The 25,431-nt window shown below is 36.6% G+C and overlaps 10 protein-coding genes across 10 annotated transcripts in view; 4 read left to right on the top strand and 6 right to left on the bottom strand.

The window, feature by feature from the left end:
- Nucleotides 1–338: 338 nt before the first annotated feature.
- PHYBLDRAFT_58716 (hypothetical protein) lies at nt 339–2,509 on the bottom strand (the record flags this gene model as incomplete). Its single annotated transcript, XM_018440375.1, has 9 exons — nt 339–695; nt 767–879; nt 996–1,157; nt 1,224–1,535; nt 1,608–1,634; nt 1,701–1,835; nt 1,933–1,981; nt 2,041–2,106; nt 2,189–2,509. 9 exons carry the CDS (start codon nt 2,507–2,509, stop codon nt 339–341), a joined length of 1,542 nt encoding a protein of 513 aa, XP_018297708.1.
- A 1,840-nt stretch (nt 2,510–4,349) lies between these two features.
- On the bottom strand, nt 4,350–6,029 carry PHYBLDRAFT_139698 (cytochrome P450 CYP5204; the record flags this gene model as incomplete). Its single annotated transcript, XM_018430270.1, has 2 exons — nt 4,350–5,461; nt 5,564–6,029. 2 exons carry the CDS (start codon nt 6,027–6,029, stop codon nt 4,350–4,352), a joined length of 1,578 nt encoding a protein of 525 aa, XP_018297709.1.
- Nucleotides 6,030–6,355: 326 nt separating this feature from the next.
- Nucleotides 6,356–7,684, top strand: PHYBLDRAFT_58718 (hypothetical protein; the record flags this gene model as incomplete). The annotated part of the gene is made up of 8 exons (XM_018440376.1): nt 6,356–6,368; nt 6,534–6,615; nt 6,716–6,777; nt 6,846–6,940; nt 6,996–7,075; nt 7,135–7,202; nt 7,256–7,326; nt 7,388–7,684. The coding sequence occupies 8 exons, from the start codon at nt 6,356–6,358 to the stop codon at nt 7,682–7,684; spliced, it is 768 nt and encodes a 255-aa protein (XP_018297710.1).
- Nucleotides 7,685–8,089: 405 nt separating this feature from the next.
- On the top strand, nt 8,090–8,563 carry PHYBLDRAFT_139700 (hypothetical protein; the record flags this gene model as incomplete). The annotated part of the gene is made up of 1 exon (XM_018430271.1): nt 8,090–8,563. One exon carries the CDS (start codon nt 8,090–8,092, stop codon nt 8,561–8,563), a length of 474 nt encoding a protein of 157 aa, XP_018297711.1.
- Nucleotides 8,564–8,709: 146 nt separating this feature from the next.
- PHYBLDRAFT_179191 (cytochrome P450 CYP51) lies at nt 8,710–10,815 on the bottom strand. Its single transcript, XM_018438114.1, has 5 exons — nt 10,677–10,815; nt 10,522–10,601; nt 10,169–10,402; nt 9,700–10,060; nt 8,710–9,642 (listed from the first exon to the last, which is right to left on the bottom strand). The coding sequence occupies exons 1-5, from the start codon at nt 10,785–10,787 to the stop codon at nt 8,887–8,889; spliced, it is 1,542 nt and encodes a 513-aa protein (XP_018297712.1). The 5' UTR covers nt 10,788–10,815; the 3' UTR covers nt 8,710–8,886.
- Nucleotides 10,816–11,136: 321 nt separating this feature from the next.
- On the bottom strand, nt 11,137–13,324 carry PHYBLDRAFT_106408 (hypothetical protein; the record flags this gene model as incomplete). The annotated part of the gene is made up of 11 exons (XM_018427947.1): nt 11,137–11,200; nt 11,268–11,332; nt 11,396–11,495; nt 11,568–11,674; nt 11,732–11,791; nt 11,889–11,988; nt 12,112–12,268; nt 12,352–12,499; nt 12,576–12,861; nt 12,949–13,063; nt 13,201–13,324. Coding segments are annotated over 11 exons (1,326 nt in total), but the record flags the coding sequence as incomplete, so codon positions are not given.
- Nucleotides 13,325–14,023: 699 nt separating this feature from the next.
- On the bottom strand, nt 14,024–15,120 carry PHYBLDRAFT_58722 (hypothetical protein; the record flags this gene model as incomplete). Its single annotated transcript, XM_018440377.1, has 5 exons — nt 14,024–14,194; nt 14,403–14,465; nt 14,624–14,689; nt 14,815–14,841; nt 15,070–15,120. The coding sequence occupies 5 exons, from the start codon at nt 15,118–15,120 to the stop codon at nt 14,024–14,026; spliced, it is 378 nt and encodes a 125-aa protein (XP_018297714.1).
- A 1,895-nt stretch (nt 15,121–17,015) lies between these two features.
- Nucleotides 17,016–18,841, top strand: PHYBLDRAFT_139703 (hypothetical protein; the record flags this gene model as incomplete). Its single annotated transcript, XM_018430272.1, has 3 exons — nt 17,016–17,049; nt 17,188–18,359; nt 18,500–18,841. 3 exons carry the CDS (start codon nt 17,016–17,018, stop codon nt 18,839–18,841), a joined length of 1,548 nt encoding a protein of 515 aa, XP_018297715.1.
- A 1,532-nt stretch (nt 18,842–20,373) lies between these two features.
- Nucleotides 20,374–23,369, top strand: PHYBLDRAFT_162734 (hypothetical protein; the record flags this gene model as incomplete). Its single annotated transcript, XM_018434685.1, has 11 exons — nt 20,374–20,461; nt 20,508–20,725; nt 20,895–20,955; nt 21,055–21,240; nt 21,318–21,422; nt 21,560–21,562; nt 21,828–22,227; nt 22,273–22,666; nt 22,832–22,875; nt 22,964–23,001; nt 23,188–23,369. The coding sequence occupies 11 exons, from the start codon at nt 20,374–20,376 to the stop codon at nt 23,367–23,369; spliced, it is 1,719 nt and encodes a 572-aa protein (XP_018297716.1).
- A 154-nt stretch (nt 23,370–23,523) lies between these two features.
- PHYBLDRAFT_121334 (hypothetical protein) overlaps nt 23,524–25,431 on the bottom strand; it is a 4,292-nt gene continuing 2,384 nt past the window's right edge. The window contains exons 5-7 of the mRNA XM_018428792.1: nt 24,797–25,314; nt 24,408–24,564; nt 23,524–24,273 (exon numbers count right to left, since the gene is read on the bottom strand). Coding sequence (XP_018297717.1) covers nt 23,970–24,273; nt 24,408–24,564; nt 24,797–25,314 — 979 coding nt within the window. The 3' untranslated portion in view covers nt 23,524–23,969. The remainder of the gene's footprint in view (nt 24,274–24,407; nt 24,565–24,796; nt 25,315–25,431) is intronic.

A 25,431-nucleotide genomic window follows, 5' to 3' on the forward strand; every position in this document is an offset into this window, starting at 1 on the left:
AATTATAAATTAGAAAACATATAAATATCAATAGATAGTTTTGTATAGAAAAACAATCAAATTTTATTATTATTTTCTTTTATTTGAAATAAAACAACCTACACAAGCTCTCGCAAATTATTTCATCTAGATTTCTCATTTTTTTTCTCACAACATGATATATTAAACTTTGAAAATAAACATATATATAATTCAATAGCGTGAAATATATTTTGTTTGTCTGATATTTAATTATACATATATTTATATAAATTCACTTGTTTATCATACAAACTTCTTTTTATTTTCTACTCATTAATAAAAAGAAGACAGAAAACAGAAGAAAGTACAAAATTTATTTAGTTACATACAAGCTCACTTTGACTCTTGTGTACACCAGCACTTGAGCCTATGAATGCCTTCTGAAGGCTATAAAATGTGCTTACAGCCATAACAATAATACCAAATATCATACATAGCCAATGAGGAATTTTGTTAATTTGCCAAACTGGTCCATTTGCCAGCTTGAGATAACATAGTGGAGGTAATATAAAGGCCAATGCAGTTGCTGAAAATGCACCAGTAAGTTCAAGAACAGTACCAAGATTGCATGTGACCAAAGATATAATTAATGATATAAGAACCAAAATGGTTGTAATAGCACAGTGGCGTACACGATTGTAGGGTTCAGAGGCCCAAAAGAATGTCTCCATAACCTAAATAGATGAACAATGATTAGCATTGGCAGCCTAGAATGTTTTAAGAATTGCATATATATAGCACTTACCTCGCGACAGACAAACGCTTCAAGAGGAATTGTTGTGAACATATTGAGGCCAAACGCTAAGCGTGCAATATTTATAAGTAAGTTATCTTGTGGAAAGTTGTTTAGAATATTCCCTACAAAAATGTCATAGTGTTAGTACTTTATTATTGCTTTAATTTAGAAGGTAATGAGATCAAAAGGAGTATATTTCTTTATTTGCGAAATGCATTTTACTTTTCCTTTATTTTACCTGTTGTTTTATCGGTAAATACCAAATAGCCAGAAACTGCCAGAATAAAGCATGTCGCAAACGCAATAAACATGCTCCAGTGGGTAACGGCTGCAAATCTGTTTAAGGAAGGTTGCTTTAAAGACCCAAATATCAAGAAGCTGTTGTGATGACAAACAAAGGCTTTGAGTTCCAGCATAATTTTATATTAGTATAACCATATTATTTCTGGGCTTATTAGCAGCTTACCGAAGCTAATAACGGCAATCGCTTGGAAGACTTCGTTGTTAATTACTATAAACATATTATCTGACGAGCCACGAATTGTAGCTGGCATCTTAGGACCTTCTATTGCAACGCTCACAATGATAACTATAATTGCAACAAGTGCTAGGGCGCTTGTCTTTGCCAGTTTTGATATGTCACGGTAAAGTGAGAGGGGATATGATACAAATAAAGTGAAAAATGTGATGCACAGTTTACGATTTCCAAATATCCACAAAAGCGGTACATTGTGGATATTTGGAAAAATTGACCGAATAACATGAGGGATTGTATCTCCTGTAGACGATCCAGTAAAAGTATTGAATTAGTTCCCGCTTTTTTATTTACATAAAATTAAGGATTACATACCGAGGATAACGCAGTAGGCGCACATACCTGTGATTTAATGTTTAAATATTATTATTAAAAAACGTCATATATGATCACGACGGCTTTGATTACCTCCAAATGCAAATGCAAACTGAAATATAGATATCGCAACAAGCCCAGGTCTTCCAAACGAGAATTCCATTAAGTCCTGATATGTTGTTCGCCCTGCCAGTTTTCCATTGTACATCAACAGTCTCACAGTCCAATCTGAGCCAGAATAATTAATAAACTTTTATAAAATGTACCAAGTAAATCCAAAAAGGTACATTCATATTGCTTTTCTCTTGTAGCTATGATTTCTTACCTACAACCACCGTTAATAGGATCAACAGGCCAATCCCTGTCCAGAACCCCTAATAATATATATTTTGAGCATTTCACTTTTCTTGTCTATATTTCAATTTATACTCACAGCCTCTTTGAATGCGAACGGTAACCCTATGATGCCCGCGCCTATGATGCTGTTTGCCATATTAAGCTAGACGTTGGATATGTTAGATTAATTAATTTTTATATATAACTATTAATGTTTTTAGAGTACAAATGACTCAGTAACTTACAAAGCTTGAGAAGATTGACCCCCCTTCCGAGGGTAACCTGTAACTCTTCAACTCTTCAGGATCGCCCTCTTCGTCAGTGTCATCGTGGTCTAAAAGTCGTTGCTGACTCCCCAGTAGTGTTGTTTCAGAATCATCAATTTCCAACTGAGCATAATCAGCAGTGTTTGCTGGTTCGTAAGTCCGAACTTGTTCGCTATTTAATGGCGAGGCTGATGAAGTGGAAACAAGATGGTCGTTCCTGAAATCTATGGTTTGTACATTGTTGTCGGAGTCTAATGTTGGAGAGCTCAGGTTGTCGAGTGTGTGATTAAGGAACGTCATTAGAAGGTACTGAAGGACAATGAATCAAGATAAAAGTTCTGACTAAACCTCGTTCATGTAAGGAAGAGCAGAAAAGAATGACTAGTTTGGAGAATAAGAATAGACTACAAGTCACTTGGGCCACTCTCCTTATGCCAAGTGCTAGTGGCTGAGAGTCAAATAGTAGATTGGGATTACTTTGCCTTCCTCGGCTTTGATTTAATACTTTCGCCTGCCATACTAGAAACTCTGAGGTAAAAGTTGTCTGTTGGCACTTACTATAAAATATCTCAAAGCAATTTTTTCTAATACTCAACAGACCACAGTAAAATTAGTATATATGTACTTTCATATAATTTGAGTATCTTTTAGATATATAGTAGTTATATATTGTTGACTTTATAAGGAGCAATAAAGGATTCTCTCCAAGTACTACTGAACCGCATTTAAACTCCACCAAATAAAATATTATATTAATGTTTTACTGGCAATATTTTCTTTATATAAAACTTTTCTAATTCGACTTTTCTCTTGTCCCATTAACTTAGCTAGAAAAGGTCTAGCAAGCGGAGAGAGCTTCCAGATTGTAAAAAAGATGGCTATTTATTGGCGATTCATGGAATAATTTTTTAATCACTGCCAATTCAAAGAAAGCATGCATACCAAAAACAACTGTGCATATAACAGTATGCAGATGAAGACATACGGGCACTGTACTTACAGAGGAGCAACAAGAGCCTTAAAAATACTTAATAAGCGAAATATAATCCATCTCGATAATAAACTAAGAAGAAACATATGATCGAACTTGGGGATCTGACGAATATCATGACACGATCGCCAATTACATCTCGTAACCTACATTTTGCTAAACTATTCTTAGGATCAGGGTGTCTTCCTGGCGGAAAGTATACTAGCTAAAAAACTCTGAAAAACACAAATAAACGATTAGGGTTTTCTCATTACCTCAAGTACACTAATAACGGTAGGATCAAGTCATCTGGAGTAATAAGACGATTTATTCTTTCCAAAAAGAATAAAAATAAGATAGTCTGGTACTTTCTAGTAAAGATGTATGCATATAACTGTATTTTTTTTATCATTATTCTGTTTTGACCTTCCTTCTCACACCAAATTGACAACCGTACAAACTTGGGTTTGTGGTGTACTCACCAGAGCTTTATATTCGATGTTTGCTTTTGCTTTTGTTTTTGTTTTACTTCTCTCATAATATACCTAAAAAAACAAGCCAAAAACAATCTTTTCTCTACAAAGAAATGCTAATACATGAAAAACATATTAGCAGCTTGTAACTTATAACTGAGAATACAGTAAAGTAAAGTAAAATATACTCGGCGTGATTATTGATATTTTGTGCAGATTTTATGTGAGATACACACAGTAATATATATATATACATTTACCGACTTTTACTGGCCGCAAAATAACACTGATTTATGAGCTCGTGGCATCGTGGCATATTTATATAAGTTTCTTTTGCTTAAAGCTTGTGGGTAAATGTTGAGACATAATAGACTCGGAAGGCTAGATACACAGCAGTTTCAAACTTCGCATATACACACGTATGTTAATAGACGTTTATTCTTGATCTATACACATCTCAGAATATGATAAATGATTGAATTTGTGGACAGCCACAATCTATATCTCAAAATAGTATATATATAGCCGTCCAACATTTGCCATACAGTGGTCAAAGCGTTGTATTTATTTTGTCCAACTACGCTGCACACCAAACACGTTATTATGTATATTTGTATTATTTTTTATTTCTTAGAATAGGAGTTAAGATAGGTAATAGATCCAGAATAAGATAGTAATAACTTATATATTCTCAAATCTAAATAGCAGTGAAAACAATCGGTGTCTTTGGGGGAAATACACTCGTTCCTAAAAGGACTGAATTTTCTCCTCGCTTGCCAGAAGGAGTAGATAGATTAAAGCGCATAATTAATTCTGAAAGCATATACTTGATTTCATTTGCGGCAAAGTAACGACCAGGACAGGCATGTGCACCTAAACCAAATGCCAGATTGGCAAGATTGACATCGGTAGCATTTGTATCTTCGCCAGCGTCAACAAAGCGATAGGCATCAAATTGATCAAGAGGAAGACAGGTTTTGGTATGATTATCTTGAGTAGCTTGTCCGGAAATGCCTTGTTCATGAGCCAACAAAAGAGCAGACATAATAAGACTACCCTTTGGAATGATCTGACCATTTCTAAGCTGAACATCTTGTAATGCTAGACTGTGATGGCCAAGATAATCAATATTGCAGCGTAGAACTTCTCTCAAGAAAGAATCGAGCAGGGGAATAGTTGCAGTGGTCTCAGGGTTTAGCGAATCCAGACGGTTGATCTCATTACGTAAAGTCTCGACGAGTTCAGGACGACAAGAAAGCTCATGGAGACAGAATGAAGAGATGTGAGAGGTAGTGTGAATACTGGAAAGTGCTATGCTCTTAAACCAAAAGGCAGTTTCTTCAATGGATCTGAGACTGCCATCGTGCAAAGGAAGGGATAAAAGCATCGAGGAGAATGTAACCTCGCTAGTTCCATTTAGGATTTCTTCTCTTGTACGGGTGAGCTCTGGAACCAAAAGGCGCATAGTAATATCAATCTCCTTTTCAACAGAGAACACACGACGGACAATAGCATCTCCAAGCCAGCTGGGTAATACAGCCAAGAATATGCCTGCCCTTATGATCTTTTGAGTAAGAACTGCCATGGAAGAGATCAATTCACTATCATAGCCGACCACACTTCCAGCAAAGCAAGGGCAAGACATTTGAGAGACGGTATTGGTAAGAAAATCCCACATGTTAACACTTTTGCTTTCTCCAGGTTTCAAATCTAGATCCCTTTTGAGGACAATATGAAGTCCGGTTTGGATTCGTTCTGAGAAGACGTGAATTTTATCCGACTTGAAGTTTTGCTTGATTGGATAAATAGCTGTAATAAGAAAATAGATAAATATAAATATTGAGATACATAAGCTTTCCTTTCATATTCATTTGTACTCTAAAACCTTGGCGTACAGGATGGTTCTCTTACCAGGGTTCTTATCACGCGAGTTGAATGGGGCTGCTTTATATTTATGATCGTAAGAAAGTTCCATTACATGAGTTGCAGGAATAAGGGTCTTAATTCCTTCAAGGAAACTGACGATCTTTGTGGAAGACTTCATGATGTCTGGGATTATATCTCCTGTCACTACATATGGATTTTGGCCTGGAATACGTAGCTGGAATACAGGACCATAACGATCTACACACTCCTTGAGAAAGTTGTTGCGACCTTTTGATAGTGTTGGAACGTGGCCAATTATAGGTAGAGGATAGGCTACTAACTCGGGTATAAGCTTGGGATCAATAGTGGTAGTCTTTCTAGGATCGGGGGCAGGCGAAAACAGTTTGTAGAGTACGATCCCAAGGGTAATTGCGGTCACAGGCTTGATCCATGATTGCCCATTAGTTATTATCCAGTAGTGAGCGTCGATCTGATCTTGTATCCTTTGCATAGTACTATTTTATGAATTCCTTAGAGGAAAGAAAAGAAGAGTTGTTGTGTCAATATTAAATTAAGCAAGTACATTTATAATCCACAAAATCCAACTTCTTTTTTAAAGTTGTCGCTTAATTAAAATACCGATTCTATTTGTGCCCTGGAGAGGGTTTTTGTATTCAGACCGCTGGTCTGTACATATTACCGCGCTCTCTATTTCCTTTCATTCAATGTTTTTTTTAAATATCTTCTACCTAAGCCATGATATATTAATTAAGCTTATTTGCGTACAAACAACAGCAACAAAAAGCCTCCCGAAATCACATAACCTACAGACAAGCCATGTCTGATAGAGGTAGAGAAAATACACTATCATTTTGTAGCCAATCGGCAAGCATAATTTTGTTTTACTCCAAAAAAGGCAATCATCTGAAAAGTGATCTGTGGCTTGTCGCATAACCTTCAGTAGAACTCTGTGGTCCAAGAAAAAAAAAGCTTCGATTTTATACTCATTTAATAGTCTCAATGACAGAATTAGGTTCATTAGCTAGCCTCATTAGCAGCGTGAAGGCCAATACGGCTACAAATTCTATGCTCCAAAAGTCATTGGCCGGAAAACGAAAGCGAATCGCTAGGCATGTGTTTATGACAAAGAATGTAAAAACCCAGAATGACAGACTAATACGATTTGTTCTACGATAGTGAAGAAAAGGAATTGCTTGCTAAGAAAAAGAAGAAGAATGCAGAAATTGCTGCTCTTGCAGGTAAAAAATAACCATAATTTTTATTGATAGTAATGATGAAGTAAATACCTAAATGCGTTATATATTAGCCAAGGTTTCGGGACCTACTGTTGTTGTATTTGATGGATCGAGCCTAAGAAAGAAAGCTACAGGAGAAAGCAAAGCTGAGAAGAGAGCATTTATGGTATGTATTTGAACATTATTTGATAATATGAATATATCCTGATGCAATTATACAGTCCTCCAAGATATCTAAGCCCGAGCCTTCCTTGTCGGCCATCCCTAAACCACTCTCAGAAAAGGATCAAGAAGAAGAAGAGTGAGTATATCATTCAGTTAATTATGGCATGTATTAATCACAACGCAACCCAATTTAAGAGAGAATGACCGACATGATAAAGATTTGAAGGAACTTTTGGCTACTACAAAACTTTTGGAAGAATACCGTGAGTGGGATATATTTAATGCTTTCTTTATGATTATTAACCTTTCATACTAGAATTGGAGGAGATGTCTGGTAAGGAACGGAGGAAACATATGATGGCAAAGATGGAAGCACTGGGTGTAAAGGTAATGATGTACTTACAACGGTGTACTGATAAGTTGATAGCTAACTTGGTTTTGTGGTTAGGCTTCTGCAAATGGAAAGGTTCCTCTAGCAATGCACCTCGGTATGGAGGCCAAGAAATCTGAACGTCAACAACAGAAACTGCAAAACGCAAAGGATTTAGGGTTGTATGATAAGTCTACCCGACATTTGTATGTTGATAAAAAGGAGAAGGAGCGAAGCAAAGATACTGGTATTACAAATGGTATTGGCAAAATGAAGGGTGCTATGTTGACTATCAGTAAAAACGAACTCAAGCGCGTCAGTCGACAAGGAGTAAAGAAAGCAAAGGGTCCAAAGCAGACCAAGAAGCGTAAATAAGTGTATATTCTATTTGTACCATTAGATAACCCCAGTAACAATATAATAAAAGCATAGAGGCATAAACATATAATAAAGTAAAGTACTTTGAAGAATTAAAAAGAAGGAAAACGAAAAAGAAAAATGTATACATACAGGCACAAATTATGTTGATAATCATTCCCAAGCTTAAATCCACGTGCCGCAACAAAGACGAAAGTCTTTTTCAAACCAAGCCTTCGCTTTCTTTCTTTTACTGTTGTTTGCCAAAGGTGGCCGTCAATCTTGTTTAGTTTAATCCCGGTTGGATTACCAAAAAGAAGAAGAAAATGAGTCTTACTGACCTTTTATCTTTCTCTTGTACACCTATATAAATACGTGTTTTTTTGTTTTGTTTTGTTTTTGTTTATTTGACAAGATCTCATCATGGACGGCCCTGTTACTGAATTTTTTTCATCGATTTATCTGTACTGCTATACACAGCTTTTACAGCTTAACATCGTTTTACCGGCCCCTGATCAGGCCTTTAATGTCATGTCGTCTGCAAGTACTTATATCTATGAGTACTCTCCCGAGAACCTCCGTCATTTTGGAATTTGGTTGACATCCGTGCCTGTCCAGGCTAACATTATCCCCGTTTTTCTGGCCATTCTTGTACTATACACTCTGTTCTCGTTAGTGGTTTGGGCCGTTCGAGGAGTTTTCAGACTTATCTACAACTTTCTCCGATTCAGCATTATTGTTGCCATGACTTTTATACTGGTGTATGTGGTTCAGCAATATGTTTCAAATGGTGCGCCTTTTATGGAGTACTTAATCGATATGCTGTCTCAAATCCAGTGGAGCCAAACAACCATAATTGAGCAACAATCAAACCACAACCACCAGGTCGTATTTTAAGTACACAATACATCTATTTATCCTTATTCTTCTTTTACTACCATTACTACTATTTCAATTACTACTATTACTATTACTATTACCACTACCATTACCACTACTACCACTACCACTACCACTACCACTGCCACTGCCGCCGCCATTGTTTTTATTATTTTCTTTTATTATATTTTTTATTTATTACATTAAAAAAATAGCAAGAAACAAATAATAATAATGATAATAATAATAATAGATTAAAATGAATTACGAGTAAAAGATAAAAGAAAAATATTAAGTGATTAATAAGAGAAGACAAGTATGAGTATATATATATTCAAGGCTTACTCTCTGCAAGTATAAACTACATTGGCAGGATGTTTGGGAACAACCACCATGGAAGTGTAATCTGATTCTGGGACACCCTTACCCTCTTCGAGTGAAAGATCATAGAGGCGGATAACAGTAGCCATGACAGCCTTAAGTTGAAGATAGCCAAACTGTTCACCGATGCAACGATGACGACCGGCACCAAAAGGAAGGAAGGGACTACGGGAAGAGATACCGACAATACCAAAGCCGTAATCGGCATTAGCGTCCTCGCCAACCTCCATTTGGTGAACGGGGTCGGACTTCTCGATCCAGCGGTAGGGATTGTAGGTCAAAGGTTCGTTGAAATATTGTTCATCAACTTGAGTGGCACCAGGAACAGCGCACAGGAAATCATTCTTGGGAATTTCATGACCAGTCTTCTCGAACACAACCTTGTCAGCAATAACCTTGCGCATCATTTGGAAAATTGGAGGGTGAAGGCGGAGAGTTTCTTTGATACAGGCTTCCATAAGAGTAAGCTCTTTGAGGTTTTCAAAAGTCAAATCAGCCTTGAGTGAGCCAAGTTTAGCAATTTGCTCTTCACGAAGAGCCTGTACAAGATCAGGTCGGTTGGCAAGTTCCAACGTAGTCCATGCAGATGTAGTGGCAGAGGTGTGCTGTCCACCAAAGAGAACAGCAATCATCATACCAGCAATATGGTGATCGGGAATAGGGGTTCCATCCTTGTAGGTGGATTCGATAAGAGCTTGCAAGAGGTCGTTGTTTGACTATGCACAAACATTTAGACACAAAGACAAACACAATTATATACAAGGTGAACTCACGGTATCATTTTCTTCCTTTCTTCTACGAATAATCTTGGAGTAAAGCTCGGCCATCTTCTCACGAGCAACATCACGTCTACGGTAAGATGGAAGAGGGAGGTTGGGAAACATGAAGTTGATGGGCTGGAAACCCTGATCGAGATCATAATAAAGATCAGCAACACCTTCGTGAAGAGCAGAACGAATTTCCTTGCCCATCAGACAGCGGGAGGCAGTACAGATAATAAGCTTGCTGAAGGTGCTGTAAGCATCCATATAACCAGTAGGCTTCTTGAAGTCCTTGAAGAATTCAGTGGTTTCCTTGACAATTAGGGGGACATGTGCACGGAAACTCTCGAGAGTCAAACCTGCTTTGATAAATCTACAAGCCGATGTCAATATCACCTCCTTAATATATATATATATATATATGCGTCTTCTTTTACTCCCTTTAAATAGTCTAATCCAACTTTTTTTATTTAATATTTACCTCTTTTGTTCCATAAACACACTGTGAGGAGCATCATATACAACGTCAAAGCCAAATACGTGCTTGGTCATGTCATTGTAAGCTTCAGCAGCAGAAGATAAGTTCTGTTTGTTGTTAAAGACAAATTGGTTGCCATCGGCACCCAGACACACGGTAACACTCTTGCCAACAAGCTTGAAAGTGAAGACATCACCATATAGCTTTTGGCACTTTTGGATGAAACCAATAGGGTTCCTAAAACGGAATAACAAATAAAATAAAATAAAATAAAATAAAATAAAATAAAATAAATACAGGAACGTACCACATCATTTTGTCCTGTCAACTTCTATCAGCTGGACCATCAAACTTACATGCCAAACTCAACACCATTTCCGAGGAAAGGAACCCACGAGAAAACAAGTTTTGGTTGATTAGGGTCTCTTGGGACGACCTTTAAGGTTGATATGTATGAAATAAAAATGAGTATTTTAACTTTGTAGACCTGAAGAAAAAAAAAGGGGCATACCAACTGAGACAAAATATGAATACTAAATACAACCACCAAACTGAGAGTTCCGTAAAGGAACACTGAGGTGATCGAAGGCACCACTTGTGTGATGAGCGAAAGGATTGCCATGAACCTGGTCAGATGAAGAGTAGGGACGGTTCAAAAGCAAGATTGCTACTCTACCAACAGGCGGAGAAAGTGGGCAATATAAATACCTGGACACAAGTCACAGCATTTTCAGTCTTGTCCTACAATCGGCCTCTGAGACAGAACACAATGAATCGGACCGGGATTTCCATTTGATCATTCGATTTAGTACGATATTATTACTCTTAAACTTATTATTCTTGAATTGTATAATATATAATGTAATATATATATAAATATATATAAATATGTAAATGTATCTTTTATATATAAATATATATATATCTGTGTGTATGTTTGTATGTGTATGTATATATATAAATATTTATTTTTAATCGTTGTTTCTATGCGAGTCCTCGTACTCTAGAGATTCTTTAATGTAGAAGCACATGTACCTGATAAAATGCAATGCGTCTGTGACTGTTGTTCATACAAGAAATACACAAAAATAGAAAAACTTACGCTTTGCTGTCCAGAACATCTTTTTGGTAGGCCAAGGTTACACTATGGTCGTCGAATTTGAACCACTGTAAAACAAATGGATGTCAAAAATACCCATAGCAAAAAAAAAGCATGTGTAATTTCGTTACCTCACCACGGTGCTTGGCAAACATTGTGTAATGGCCTGTGTCTAATTTTCCTTGGTGATTTACCACTGCGAACAAGGTATACATGTTGGCAGTGTTTATGCTGCATATCGGTCCGTTAAATATTGGTGTGTACAATGTCTAGACATGTCTTAGTCTAAAAAAAAGACCTCACCTGCTTTGGTCTTTCTTTCCATCGGTTGTATAAGGAGTCATGTCTAGCTCCACCGGAAACCTAACCTTTGTCTCTATCTTTGTGGCTGCACCACCATGCTCAAAACGCTTTTTTTTTCTCTACCGATAAGACGCACGTCCTTTATGATAGTCCAATGATTCTACCTTTAACTGGAAACTCAATACGGGTGGCATCCTCTTTACCGATAACTGTTTTGTTGCTTCCTATGATCGGTTAAGGCTCATAATCCATATGAAATCAAATCAAATCAAATCAAATAAAAGCAAAGCAAAGCAAAGCAAAGCAAAAACAAATACACACCTGGAAAGTATTGCCACATTTACTGCAGCTGTATTCATTGTTACCTAGTTTTTCTGGCTGAGTGTACCTATCTAAACAATCCATCAAGGTGTTACCCTGTCTAGACCGCGGCATGTAATCCGACAAGGAGTTCATGCTATCAGAAGACGCAGACAATTTTCGTCCATTGCGATCAACACCGCCCGATCGTTGGTGATTCAAGGCACCATTTGGTCCGTGCGACTTTTTCTTTCTTTCTACCGGTCGAAGCCCTAGACTTATATCAAGCATGGGGTCATACGTTGTCGTAACATTGCCACATCCAAGACATGTTACATTGGATTGTAAAACGCCAGCAAATGTTTTGTGGATAATACAATTACAACTAACCATGGTGTTTCCTACATATATAGATTACAGACAAAAGATCCATCTATGTATCAGTAGATCCTTTTCCTTAAAGCAGACGCACAGACATTATTACCTTCACATCCTGCGTGAATATTGTTCAGCGCACTGATAAAAAACTCATGAGCGTCTTGCTGTGCATAGCCCGCTAGCTCCTTTAGACTCATCCACATGGACATCAGGAAACTGCAGGGTCCATAAGGCCCTTTTTCAGATGAATAAATCTAAATAAAACAAGATCCAAATACTGTCAGATTTTCCCCAAACTATTACTAAAAATATTCATTTTATATATAAAACAAAACAAAATAAATAATTACTTGCCTGTTTAAAGAGGTTGTTCATCTCACAGCACATGCAATACTTATTGTCACAATATTTAGGATTGTGGCGATCACTGAGAAAATAAGCTTTGAGAAGTGGGTTGTGGACAAGACTTTGGAGAATGACATTCATAAAACAAGTATTTCCCATGTTGCACAGTCCACGGATCCCCTGACAAGATATAAGCAATGATTTCTGAACAAGCTCTGATGCTTCCTGCTCAGTTGGTTCCCAGCTAGTATACATCACCCGGCTTCGTTTTCTCCGAGATTCTACCAAATCCAGACAGATTTTTTTTTTTCAATTGGATTTATGCTATGTAGATCACATATTGACTGATAATCAATACTTACTAGATTCGTATCTAATCATCTCTTGTCTCACTATCACATCTTCCAATTCAAGATCATACACATAGTCGGCACACCCATAACAATAAAGAGTTCGATGGGTAAAATCCATGGCTATATAAATAAGATAAAATAGATAAATATATATATATAAAGCAGCTATAATTACCAATTCAATTCAATTCAATTCAATCTCTATTGATTTCTTTCTTTTTTGGATTTGAGAAAAACACATACTCCTTCCAACTTACCTAACATGTGTTTCTTTTCTTTCAAATGATCCAACATGTGCCCTTTGCGCCAACAACCCATATAAACACAATGGAGACAAACGTGTAGACGTGACATTGGATCCTGACAAGTAGTACACTGAGGAAACGGCAACTGTATATGTAAAAAAAAAAATTGAAAATTTAGAGGCAAAATATACAAATCAATTTTTTTTTTACCTCTGGTCCACTTTTTCGTTTCTTGGTGTCATCTTTAGTATTTTTTCGGCTTTTTTGCCAGGAAAGAGAGTAGCGAACCAAAGTGCGATAGCTATCAAAAACATCCCAGTACTCGTTTGTATTTGAAGAGTCTTGGAGTTCCTGTTTCCGACGTTGTTTGAGTTTTGCCAGGTGAGAGCACCCTGCGGTTTGAAGAGGTAGGTGTTGGCTTGAGCCATAAAACTCGGGAGGGTTATCGGGTGAGTGAATGACATTATAGATTGTGTTTTGATTCAAGCCCGGATCAGGTAGATGGGATCTTGTCTGTGAGGATAGAGGAGATAATGACGAATCGGTTGCTTCCGATGGTTGATGATGAGAGTTGGACCCCATCGTAAAATACTCTCTTCTTCTTCTTCTTTTTCTTTTTGGTTGTTGTTCTCTCTTTCGTTTGGTCTGTTTTGTTTTGTTTTGTTGTTTTTTGTTGTTTTTTGTTGTTGTGCTTTTGTGTGTACAAAAGACGGAGACAAGGTGCTGTGGTCTTTTTTAAGAGTGGTTCGACTGCTTTTTTGTTATTTGTATTTCCTGATCTTCAAGGATCGTAAAAGAAGGTGACTAGACAAAAAGTGAATGTACGTTGGGTGGTTCAAATAACAGCTATAGTGATCCCAGTTTCTTCAGGTTCACTAAAAAAAAAGCCGCTGTGTAAGACGATGGTGACTCGTCTGTCAGGCTGAGCCAATGAAATGGCAGCAAACTCGTCAATGCGTCCTTTGCATTCTCTTGGTGTATTGGAAAGGTTTTGGATTGCTTCTCTCTTTAATTACACCTATTCTATTTACACACACACACATATATATATAGCGAGTATATAAGATGGGTTTAGCCTACAGATTTTTAATTTCTCTTCTTCTTTAAAACATTCAAGTATATATTAGCCCTGTTGTGTAATGCACCTTTTGCTTGAATTAAAATTAAGCAAAGTGTAATTGACAAGGAGACTCTAGGTAATACTTGCAGCACACCATATGCTTTGTTTTTGACTCGTGATTGATACACTTGGATGTAAATATAGATGTAACCCGCACCTTTGATGACGATGTGTTATAGACAACTATGTAAATAAAAGCAAATGCTTGTGATAGGTCTTTGTATAATAGCCATTGAATTCAAAGACAACATGATAAGAGCCAGATCTAGTCTTTGGTATCTTTGATCAAAACAATGTTTCATACAAGTGACTCACATGGTTAACGCAATGATTTAAAAGGACTAAAGAGTGCTTAGATAGCCTACGAATTTCTACAAGGATCTAGAATACGAATTAAATAAAGTAGCACCAGATTAGTTTTCCTTCCTTATTTTATTGATTCCAAACACTTCATATCCTATACAAGAATGACCGACTTTTTCAATAGATCAAGAAGAGGGTTTTACCAGACCAATCTTGGGTTTGGATTTTGCCTAGTGTTTATACAAAAATGCTGGTGTTGGATTAGTGCTATGATCATTATTGTTATCTTTTACTTGTTTATTATAAATAGAAAGATAGCTATTTCAACAACTGTCAAACAAGCATTATTCTAAAGAGTGGACATAATAGCCTTCAGTCTAATATTTCTGCCAATCAAGAGCGAATGTGTATTAAACCATGAGCACTCGAGCTTTTTAGGTAATGTTGAACCAACGGACCTTGATGTCCTTGTACTTCAAAACAAATAAAAAACTTAACTTGAGGCACATGCCTTGGATTTTTGCTGAGGTTTCTTTTTCTTTGTTTGCAATATCTAGGTCCTTTTATTCTAGCTGTACTATACGTGGTATTTAATGACGGCAGATACATACACAAGATCTTGAACGTTTACCAACTATTGCTCGTCTTGATAAATATTAATTGATCTACACCTTTTTCACCCTTGTCTTATGTAAGTATGTGTATATGATAAATTTCTGTCGTTAGTTCAAGTATATATATATATATATATTATTAAAGAAATCTTACTATATTCAAACATAAGCTTGATTTGATTCCATCTTCTTGTTGATTCATTAAGGGAAAAAAAAGTTTGCATTCATTTTACCATGTATTTTTTTTTATTTATTTAGATTAGCACTGATTGTTATTTATATATATTTGAATCAATCCTGCGATTAAAATATTATAAAGTAGTTTTTATTATGTAAACATCAATAGACTTTAAGTAAAAGTATCAAATTAGAATATTCACTGATGGTTTTTTTTAAACAAGGTGACGAAAGAGAAAGAAGAAGAAGAAGAAAGAAGAAGAAAATATACTGCTTATGCATAAGAGAGTTGAGAGATGTATCCTTTATCATAGTGGTGTATTAGTTAATTGTTTATTTCTTCTGGTGGGATATTCAAGACAACCATCTTCGCCTGGCGTCAAACATAAAATGAATTTGGCAGACTTATTTTGTATATATGTATATATAAGATAATAATACTAATAGTCAAGATATATATATATATATATATATATAAAGGAATTTCTTATGTCTCCATGAAGGAGGTGTTAAGGTACACGTCTGCAATACCCAAACAAGGTATAGTTCAGATTGATTTGATGTTGTACCCCGTGCCGGCAAAGGTGATTAACGGCCTGTGCCGTCTATTTTGTCATTGATTCGGACAGCCAAGATGACACACAGGGCTTTAATAAGAATATAAATCAAGATTGGGGGTTTTGCAACTGTCGATCTGACCCGAATTAATATCCAAAAAGATCATTCGAGACCAGGAACCAAGCTTATGGCAGGCATGTTCTGATAGGAGAAAGGGAGAGAGTGTGGTGACGCCAGAATATTTCAAGTGCAACCAAATATAGGATCCCCGCTCAAAGAGGTTCATAAACCAAAAAAAAAAGATATATATAAAGATACATATGGCAAATAAAGACAAGTGTGTAAAATAGAGTTTTGTTTCGTCAAGCAGAAGCTTTAGATTTCAATAGAAATACAGAGTGAATTAACTAATCAAGATAAAGTATTATTTAGATTGAATTGAATTGAATTGAATTGAATTGGGTTGAATTGAATTGGGTTGGATTGAATTGGGTTGTATAACGGCTCAGGTCAGTGGGATCGACCTCTTAAAAGAGAAAAAGAGAGTCCTGTATTTCCAAGACCAAAGCAATCCAAAGGTCACGCTTGGATTATAATACATGGGTATTGTACACATCATAAGCTTCAACCCTTTATTTTTTCATATATTTTTTCTTTCTCTCTCTCTCTTTTTTTTTCCTTTCCTCCGTGCTCAACTTACTGCTTTTCCTCTCTTTCATCTATATCTTGTACTACTGTGTATCTAAAATACTTGTCCTACCAATACACACAGGCTTCCCCTTCACAAGTCATTTTGTGAAACTTGAGAAGAAGAAGAAGAAGAATAAGAAAAAACGTTTTAGTTTTTTAAATATACTTCTTGAACAAACAAATAAGCAAGCAAACATAATAATAATAAAGAAATAAAGAATAAGAATAAGAAGAAAAGCAAAAACAAAGCAAAAAGCAAAGACGTTGTCTTACATTCATATTCATATTCACCTTCACATTCACTTTCACCCTCTTCTTTCTTGATTTATTCAATACCAATATTTTACACATCTCAAAGAAGCACGATGAATTCTGTGGTGTCTGATGTACCCTTGAGCGGTAAGCCTGTTGATCTATTCAAAAGCTTAACATAGTATCCAAAATAAATATATACGCAAGCACATACATACATACATAAATACATAAATAACTTTATATACATCACCAAAACACAAACAAACTCTTACACTAATCAAGTTCCGATAAAAGATCTACAAACACGTACTGTACCAAGCCATAGTTCGTTTGAATATAATGGCGAAATTTGGTGCGTGAAAGGTGTAGGCTATTACCTACCAGAATGCCAGAGAAGCCGATCGAACATGTCTGCAACAGCCTACGAGTCTACTATACCCACCCACTATGCCCAAACTCATGCCCAGACTCATGCCCAGACTCCTTCAACCGCGGTCACTTGTGGAGAAGCCGTCGGTCCTGGGTTCCTAGACGAATCTCTTAATCTCAACCCTTACCAGCAGTTTGAGAAATTTAGTTTTGACGATCTAGTGGTATCCAATTCATTGGAGCAACAGATGCGAACTATTGAACATACAAATACAAACATAAACATAAACCTAAGCACAAATACACAGCCACAACCACAACCACAACCACAACCACAACCACAACCACAATCACAATCACAACCACAACCACAACTACAATCGCAACTACAATCACAGCCGCAGTCTCAGTCGCAATTCATGGATCAAATGTTCTCCCATCCAGAAAACGTACCAACCCACCATATGTCGAAATGCAGCTACCAGATCCCCCAATTCACCGACCCTGTATTTGACGATAATCAGCCTCAAAATGCATCTCTTGTCTACTCAGCCGATTCAATAGGTGCGCACACACCAGAAAGTCATGTATTTCAACGTCGGGTGGAATACACTTCACCGCATTGCACAGTTGAATCCCAAACGATGGTTGACTATCCGTTTTATAATCCTTGTGCAGCTATACAAGATTACCCTGTGACTCAGCCCTTTTCAGCCTTGACAAGCTTAGACATGGGTCGGTCGCCTTCAGTTACCGGACACATGTACAGTCCGTACATGATGCAGAACAGTCCACACACAGCGCACAGCCCATCACCCTACCCAACACCCCGTTCTCCGTCGCACGTCATCGATACTTCCCACGATCCCCCACGCACAAAGAGAGCTTATAAAAGAAAGACCGAGGATGGCACTACAAGTGTTGATCCTAAAGTAAAGCCAAAGAAGCCTCGAGTCAAGCGAAAGCCAAAGCCAAAGGATCCTGAAGACGCAAATGCGCCTCCCAAACCAAAGCGAAAAACAGGACTCAATAAACCATTGATTCCAAGCCCGGCCCTGTCGGCTGTGCTTGGTGGTGACACCGAGGTAAGACAAATAATAATGCAAAGCAATGTTGTTGTTTGTTGTTGCTGTTGTTGCTGTTGTTGCAACACGTATTGCTTCTTTACATTTCTGTTTTTTTTCTTGTATTGAGTTTTATGTTTGTCTGTATATATAATGTGTAGCTTTCCAGACCAGAAATTGTAAAGAAACTGTGGTTCTATATAAAGAGTAACGAGTTACAAGACCCTGTGGATCGTAGATTTATTCTATGCGATCATAAGTTGAGGTCTTTGTTTGGACAAGATAGAATAAACAGCTTCCGGATGAACAGAGACCTGTCAGCACATTTGACAAACACGACAATAGATACGCACAGCCAATTTGATTTCAAGTCTAAAGATGAATTTTGCTTAGGAGTACTTTTTGACCAAAAAAATGATTTAGTCCCTGTGGTGTGTGTTTCACCTACCGGAACTGCAGATACGCCAGACGTGATGACACCAATGGAAGGTTATCATGTTTAAATAAGGCCTTGACACATCTTTATCTTACCCGCATTAGATGTGCTAAAAGGCAGTACTTTTCTGCTCCCCGTTTCTTTTCTTCTTTTTTCTTTTACTTTCTTTCTATTATATATATATATATATCTCACTATTATTACCATTTCTATTAACATTACCATTATCATTACCATTGCCATTACTATTACTATTATTATTACTACTACTACTACCACCACTACTATCACTATTATTCTTATTTTCTATTTTAGTTTTATTTTTACATTCAGTATACAGAATTTGCACTTTTACACACTCACACAATTACACATACATATTTAAAAAAGACTAATATTGTATTGTCTTTTTCACCATTTTTTTTTATATCTCTTGCTCTCAAGTTCTTGATACCTTCCACATCTTCTCCCCCCCTTTTTTTATGTAAATAAATAAACGCCAAAGCATAAACTATTCTTTTAAAAATAAAGCAAAGTAAAGGCGTAACTTGGATCATTTTTATTTTTATTGTTTGTTTTTAATATTTATCATTTGTTTCTGGTTTTGACAGGTATGCATTCTTAATAGTAGAAATAGAAATAATAAAGATAAATATAAATATAAATATAATATTAAGATCATAGTATGTCTTTCTTATGTGGGTCTCCGCGAACAGAAACATGCATGCAAAAGGGCATGTTTGATTGGAGAAAGGAATAGTATAATAATAACAATAAAAAGGGCAAATTATCTGTTTTGAACAAAAAAAAAAAAAGCATAACAGTAATCTCAAATATCACGGACATATGCAACGCTATTTAATACTAATAAATAAATATAAATTATTAATCCGAAGGCTTGGCAATGCACAATGAACGTTTATCGATTGAACATCACTTAATATATGTTTCGATTCTCATGACAAAATAATACGAATACAATTAGCAGCACAAAAAGAAAAAGAAATACTTTGCTATGGTTACAAGGATATGTATATTGTACCTACAAAATGAATCATTATTTATGTATTTTTTTTTGTATGCATTTTTGTGTTTATTTTTTGTACTGGTGTTTGTGTTTGTATTTATGCTTGTGCTTGTGCTTGTGTTTGTTGTAAGATATTCAAATCTAGTTAACCCCCTCCCCCTCTATTCCATAGTAAAACGGAAGCAAAGCTGTATGTATATATATAAATATGAAGAAAGAGGGGAAATAAATAAATAAATAAATAAAATAAAATAAAATAAAAGCAAGTCGCAGGATAACAATATTAATACCAATAATCGAACTCAACATCAATCGTACCCTTAAACAGTATATCCAAGACTGCTCTAAACATTCAACTTTATATTTCTTTTTTATTTACTATATATTGATATCTTACTCTTTCATTCTTTTGCTATCCTTTTCTCTTCAATTATTATTTTGTCTCTTATCTTCTTGCTACTCAATCTATACCTTCCCTCCCTCTTCTCATATAACCTGCTCACTTGCCTGTCTGATTGTCTGCTTTTACCGAGAATCAGTATACAGAAATCCATAAGAATATTGATAAAGACATGTCAGCTATGAATACTGATATATCTCACCAAACAAACAATCCTGACCATCAGAATCGTAATATACCAAAAGGATATTCGTCAGAGAGTAGAATTAATAAGTCTAATGTGTGGTTTGTGTGTGAAATATATAGCCGCGGCCCACACCGAGCCCCAGTCAGATGGATCCAATAGCGACACAGATAGCGTCCAGTCCTCAACAGATAACGCAACCGTATTTGGAAATGGAAAGAGTCTGCCCCTCGAACCTGAATATACACCATTGCCAAAAATGCAAATGCTTATTCTTACGATTATCCTAATCAGTGAACCAATGACTTCAGCCATATTGTTTCCTTTTATCTATTTCATGGTAACTAATTAACAACATCAACAACAGAAATATTAATATTAATATTAGTAACAATAATATAAATGAAACTTGTGTGTCACAAATATACAAAATGTCAACCCGTACTATTAATTCAGCTGGTTATTAAATTCTTGTAATTTTTATTTTTATTTTTATTTTTATTACTTAGATCAAAGACTTTCATTTGTCTGACGATGAAATGGTGATTGGAAGTTATGCAGGGTGGATCAGTAAGTTGTATAATAATTTCCACTTCATTTTCTATACATAAATTATAGATAATTTTTTAAAGGAGTAAATATCATGTATAATAATCATTATCATTCTAGCCTCAATCTTTTTCATTGGCCAGCTATTCAGTGCAATCCCCTGGGGAAGATGCTCTGATCAACATGGAAGAAGACCTGTATTACTTACCGGGCTTATCGGAAACGCCGTGTCTACATTTGCATTTGGTCTGAGCAAAAATCTCTGGTGGGCTATTGCCTCTCGCGCTATCTGTGGTATAATGAATGGTAAGCTTTATCTATCTATCTATCTATCTATCTATATATGTGTACTTCGCAGATTGTTCATGCGTTTGTTTGGACAGGAAATACTGCTGTGGCCAGAAGCATGTTGGCAGAAATCACAGACGAAACAAATCGACCTTTTGCCTTTTCAATCTTTGGTTTCTGCTGGGGCATTGGTTTAATTGGTGAGACATCAGTGCATTGTGTACCAAAAGCTTTGACTTGCATCGCTAACCTTCTCCTCACTCTTCATAATCATCGTCCTCCTCTTCCTACTCCTTTTTACGTGTATTAATTATTTTTTTTATAAAAAAATTTCTAGTTGGTAAGTAAATGTATTGATGTGCCCTTGATTTTTTCTTTTTCTTTGCTAAATAACGATATTAATTATTCAATTTTTCTTTTTGATCTTAATTTCCGTTCTTCTGTAAACAGGTCCAGCTCTTGGTAAAGTATATCTATTAAATCTACCAAAACATATTGAAAATACAAGCAGAACCTAATCTATTGTTGGGATATTTCTTATATGTATTTCATGTGCTAATATTTGTATTTGTATTTGTATTTGTATATCTACACATGTATCTCAGGTGGTTTTCTTTGTAATCCAGTGGAGCAATTCCCGAGTTTATTTGGCGATTCCGAATTCTTCAAGTATTATCCTTATCTTTTACCTTGCATTGTTTCGGCATTGTTTACCTTGTCAGGATGGATTATTGGCTACTTTTACCTCAAGGAGTCAAACCCATCTGTTCTGGCTAGAAAATACAACGATCAAAAGCTTAAGGACGATCAAAAGACACCCAATGTTGCTGACGAGCAAACGAAATTGTTGGGAACATCCAAACAAACATTTTATGACGGCGGATCTCCAATCAAATCAAATTCTTTATCAATCGCATCAGAGGAAGAAATGGTCACAGCAAAGGCTCAGGGCAGTTCTCTCTCACGTATCACTCGACAGTCCTATGCTGCCATTGTTTGTTATACGTTAGTTCTCTTTATTTTTTTATTGTAGTACTGTATTACTAACAGACACATTAGGCTATGGGGATTCCAATGTATGGCCTTTGAAGAGGTCATTCCTCTCTTTTATTCCACACCACTGTCCGCAGGCGGCCTTGGCATGGATCCTCAAGAAATCGCAAAAATATTTGCAATCTGTGGTATCCAGCAGACATTTTCCCAGTTTATTGTCTACCCGATGTTGAACAGGGCGTACTCGACCCTCACATGCGCTCGGTTGGCATTGATAGTATTCGTCCCAATCTATATGATCTTCCCTGAACTTTCACCCCTCAAAGTGTGGATGTTTAGCCACACGGAGAACGAGAATATGTGGCAATGGGCGTTTTATATATCATTTATGGTATTGTTGTTCATTCGATACACGGGGTCCACAACGTCTCACGTTAGCTATATGGTTTTGGTGAGCTATTTTTCTTTCATTACTTTCATTTCTTTCATTTCTTTTATGCTGTGTGCGCGAGTGTTATCGGTACACAGAATTGGAACGATCCACCCTTAATTCGTACAATTCTATTTCTCTCTCTTTCTCTTATTTACCTTGTGTACTTTTGTAATTTGTATATAGGTGAGCAACTCTGCAGATCCCGAAATCATCGGCACGGTCAATGGGTAAGTTTACTACTATTATTATTATTATTATTATATAATTGTAACGCGAATATATTTACCCATACCTATTCCTATTTCTGCCATTCAGCGTGTGTCAAACGGCTCTTTCCTTGGTACGAGCATTAGGTAAAGTACAAAAACACACACACACACACACGCACACGCACACGCACACGCACATACAATTATGTATATATGTCTTTAATTAATATAGTAAAAGAAAAAGATCATGAATTACATACTATTGTGGATTAGGTTACTAACCACTTTTATATTTATATATATATATATATTTTTAAATATTTTAAATAGCACCTGCTTTGGGTGGTACTCTTTGGGCCATATCACTACGTCCTACCAATGTGTTCCCATTTGACCAACATCTCGTTTATTATTTGCTTGCATTGGTATCATTGATTGGACTTTATCAGACGTACAATGTCGATAACTCTATATCGATTGGCGGCAAAAAGCCCTCTCTTCAGCACATCTAGTTTTTCTTTTTATTCTTCTTTTTATTTTTATATATATTTTAAATTCCCTTTCTGATCCTATACTCCATGGTGGCACTGTTATTTTCTATTTTCTTTTCTTGTGCGCTTAGCCTTTTTCTTTTTCTTTTTCTTTTTCTTTTGTGAGAGCTTTTTTCAGCAGTCAATTTCAAATCCTTGTTAACTTTAATTGCTTGGTAAAATAAAATAAAGCGAACTGCTGGGGATGCTCTTACTATTTTATATATTCACACACGTACACAAAGTACAAAAAATAAATAAACTGTGCACAAGAAATACACGCACAAAAATAGTGAGATAACAAGCTGTGAAGTTAGATGAGATAATTATACCAAAAATGTATAAAAAAAAAAGGTGATAGAAAAAGAGAAAGAATGAGAGAAAATAGATAGATGGACTGTCATACATATACACATATGAAAAGCTTTGATTTGATTTGATTTGGCTATATCATGCCATGCCATGTCATGTCATGTCATGTCATGTTAGGTCAGGTCAGTTCGGGTCAGGTCTGGTTTTGCGTATTCTTGTTTTTTTTATATAATATATATATGTGTATATATAATAATAATAGTAATGTTTTTATGCCCCAAAGTAACGGATTGTACGGTCCAAACCTGCAGCCAAAAGGCTGTCAGCTCCGGGTGCCCATTTTAAGCCAGTAACTTCTGCAGTGTTGTCTGTGAATGTGGTAATGGGAGATCCGTCCTTAGCCTTGAGAATTCTCACATCAGTACCACCAATGGCCAAGTACTGGCCGTAGTTGTCGAACGAGAGAGACTGGACCTTGTAACCCTCATCGAGAGTAAAGGTCTTTGTGTTGGCCAACTTGCGCAAATCCCAAATCTTGACAAGGTTATCCTCGGAAGCAGTAGCAAGGATATAACTAATAAACACAATTAAACCCATTCAATCAATTAGTCAGGTCACTCAAAACTTCTTCCCCCCCCCCCTCGATCTTTTCCCTTGTACATATTATGCATGTAGATATGTGTGAGTGTATATGAATAGTTTCTTTACCCGTTCTCAGAGAAAGCAAGAGCACTAATCTTTCCAGTGTGGCCACTGAAGCTTGCAGCAACAGTTTGAGACTTGACATCCCAAATGCGAACAACCGAGTCACCAGTACCAGCACCAAGGATCATACCATCAGGATGGAAGTCAAGTGCAGTGTAACCTAAGTGCAGCACAGGTCAAAACAACAATAATAATGGCAGAAATTATGAGTAAAATAAATTCATGCATATCTACGTATTATATATTCCTATATTTTCTGTCTGTGTGTGTGTTTTTTTTTTTCGTAGAAGGAAAGGAGTAAAGAGACTAATTCTTCTCGACTTTAACTTGTACACATTCCCCCCCCCCCCCCCTCTCTCTCTTTCTTTAACAAAAGAGATAATGTAACTCACCAGCTTCGGTCTCGGTGTCAATGGCTTCAATAAAGGACTTGCCGTTCTCAAAGTCATAAAAGGCCCACTTGTTATCCAAACCAGCACTGACAAAGTAGTCCTTGCTAGGGTGAATAGCAAGAGCAGTGACATCTGCAGTGTGTGCAGAAATGTTGTGGGCAGTGTGGTAGCCCTTGGCTCCTCCTTCTGTCCAGACACGCACGTGCTTGTCGGCACTAGCCGAGACAAACACATCCTTTTCCACATCCTGTCCTCTGAACTTAACCGAGGTGACCTTCTTGGTGTGACCTGGTAAGTCCACAACAACCTTTTCTTCGTCGCGGTTGTAGACCTGGACCTTTTTGTCGTTACCACCGGTGAGGATAAGCTTACCGGTGACATCAACATCAACAGCGGTGATGCCGGGTGTGCGGGAGGAGTGGAGGGATGGGATGGTGGAGGTTTGGGTGAATGTTTTGATGGTTTCCAGGGAGGTGTAATCGGTAGGAGGCTTTCTCTTGCGTCGACCCTGAGACAAACTATATGTGCGTGTACATAATCATAACCACAAATACATTGTATATTATATATTGATTAATAACATGCTTTTTTTGGAATCATATTCAGCGTATTTCTTTCTTCCTTCCTTTTAGCTT

The sequence above is a fragment of the Phycomyces blakesleeanus genome, assembly GCF_001638985.1.
Source record: "Phycomyces blakesleeanus NRRL 1555(-) unplaced genomic scaffold PHYBLscaffold_2, whole genome shotgun sequence".
NCBI lineage: Eukaryota > Fungi > Mucoromycota > Mucoromycetes > Mucorales > Phycomycetaceae > Phycomyces > Phycomyces blakesleeanus.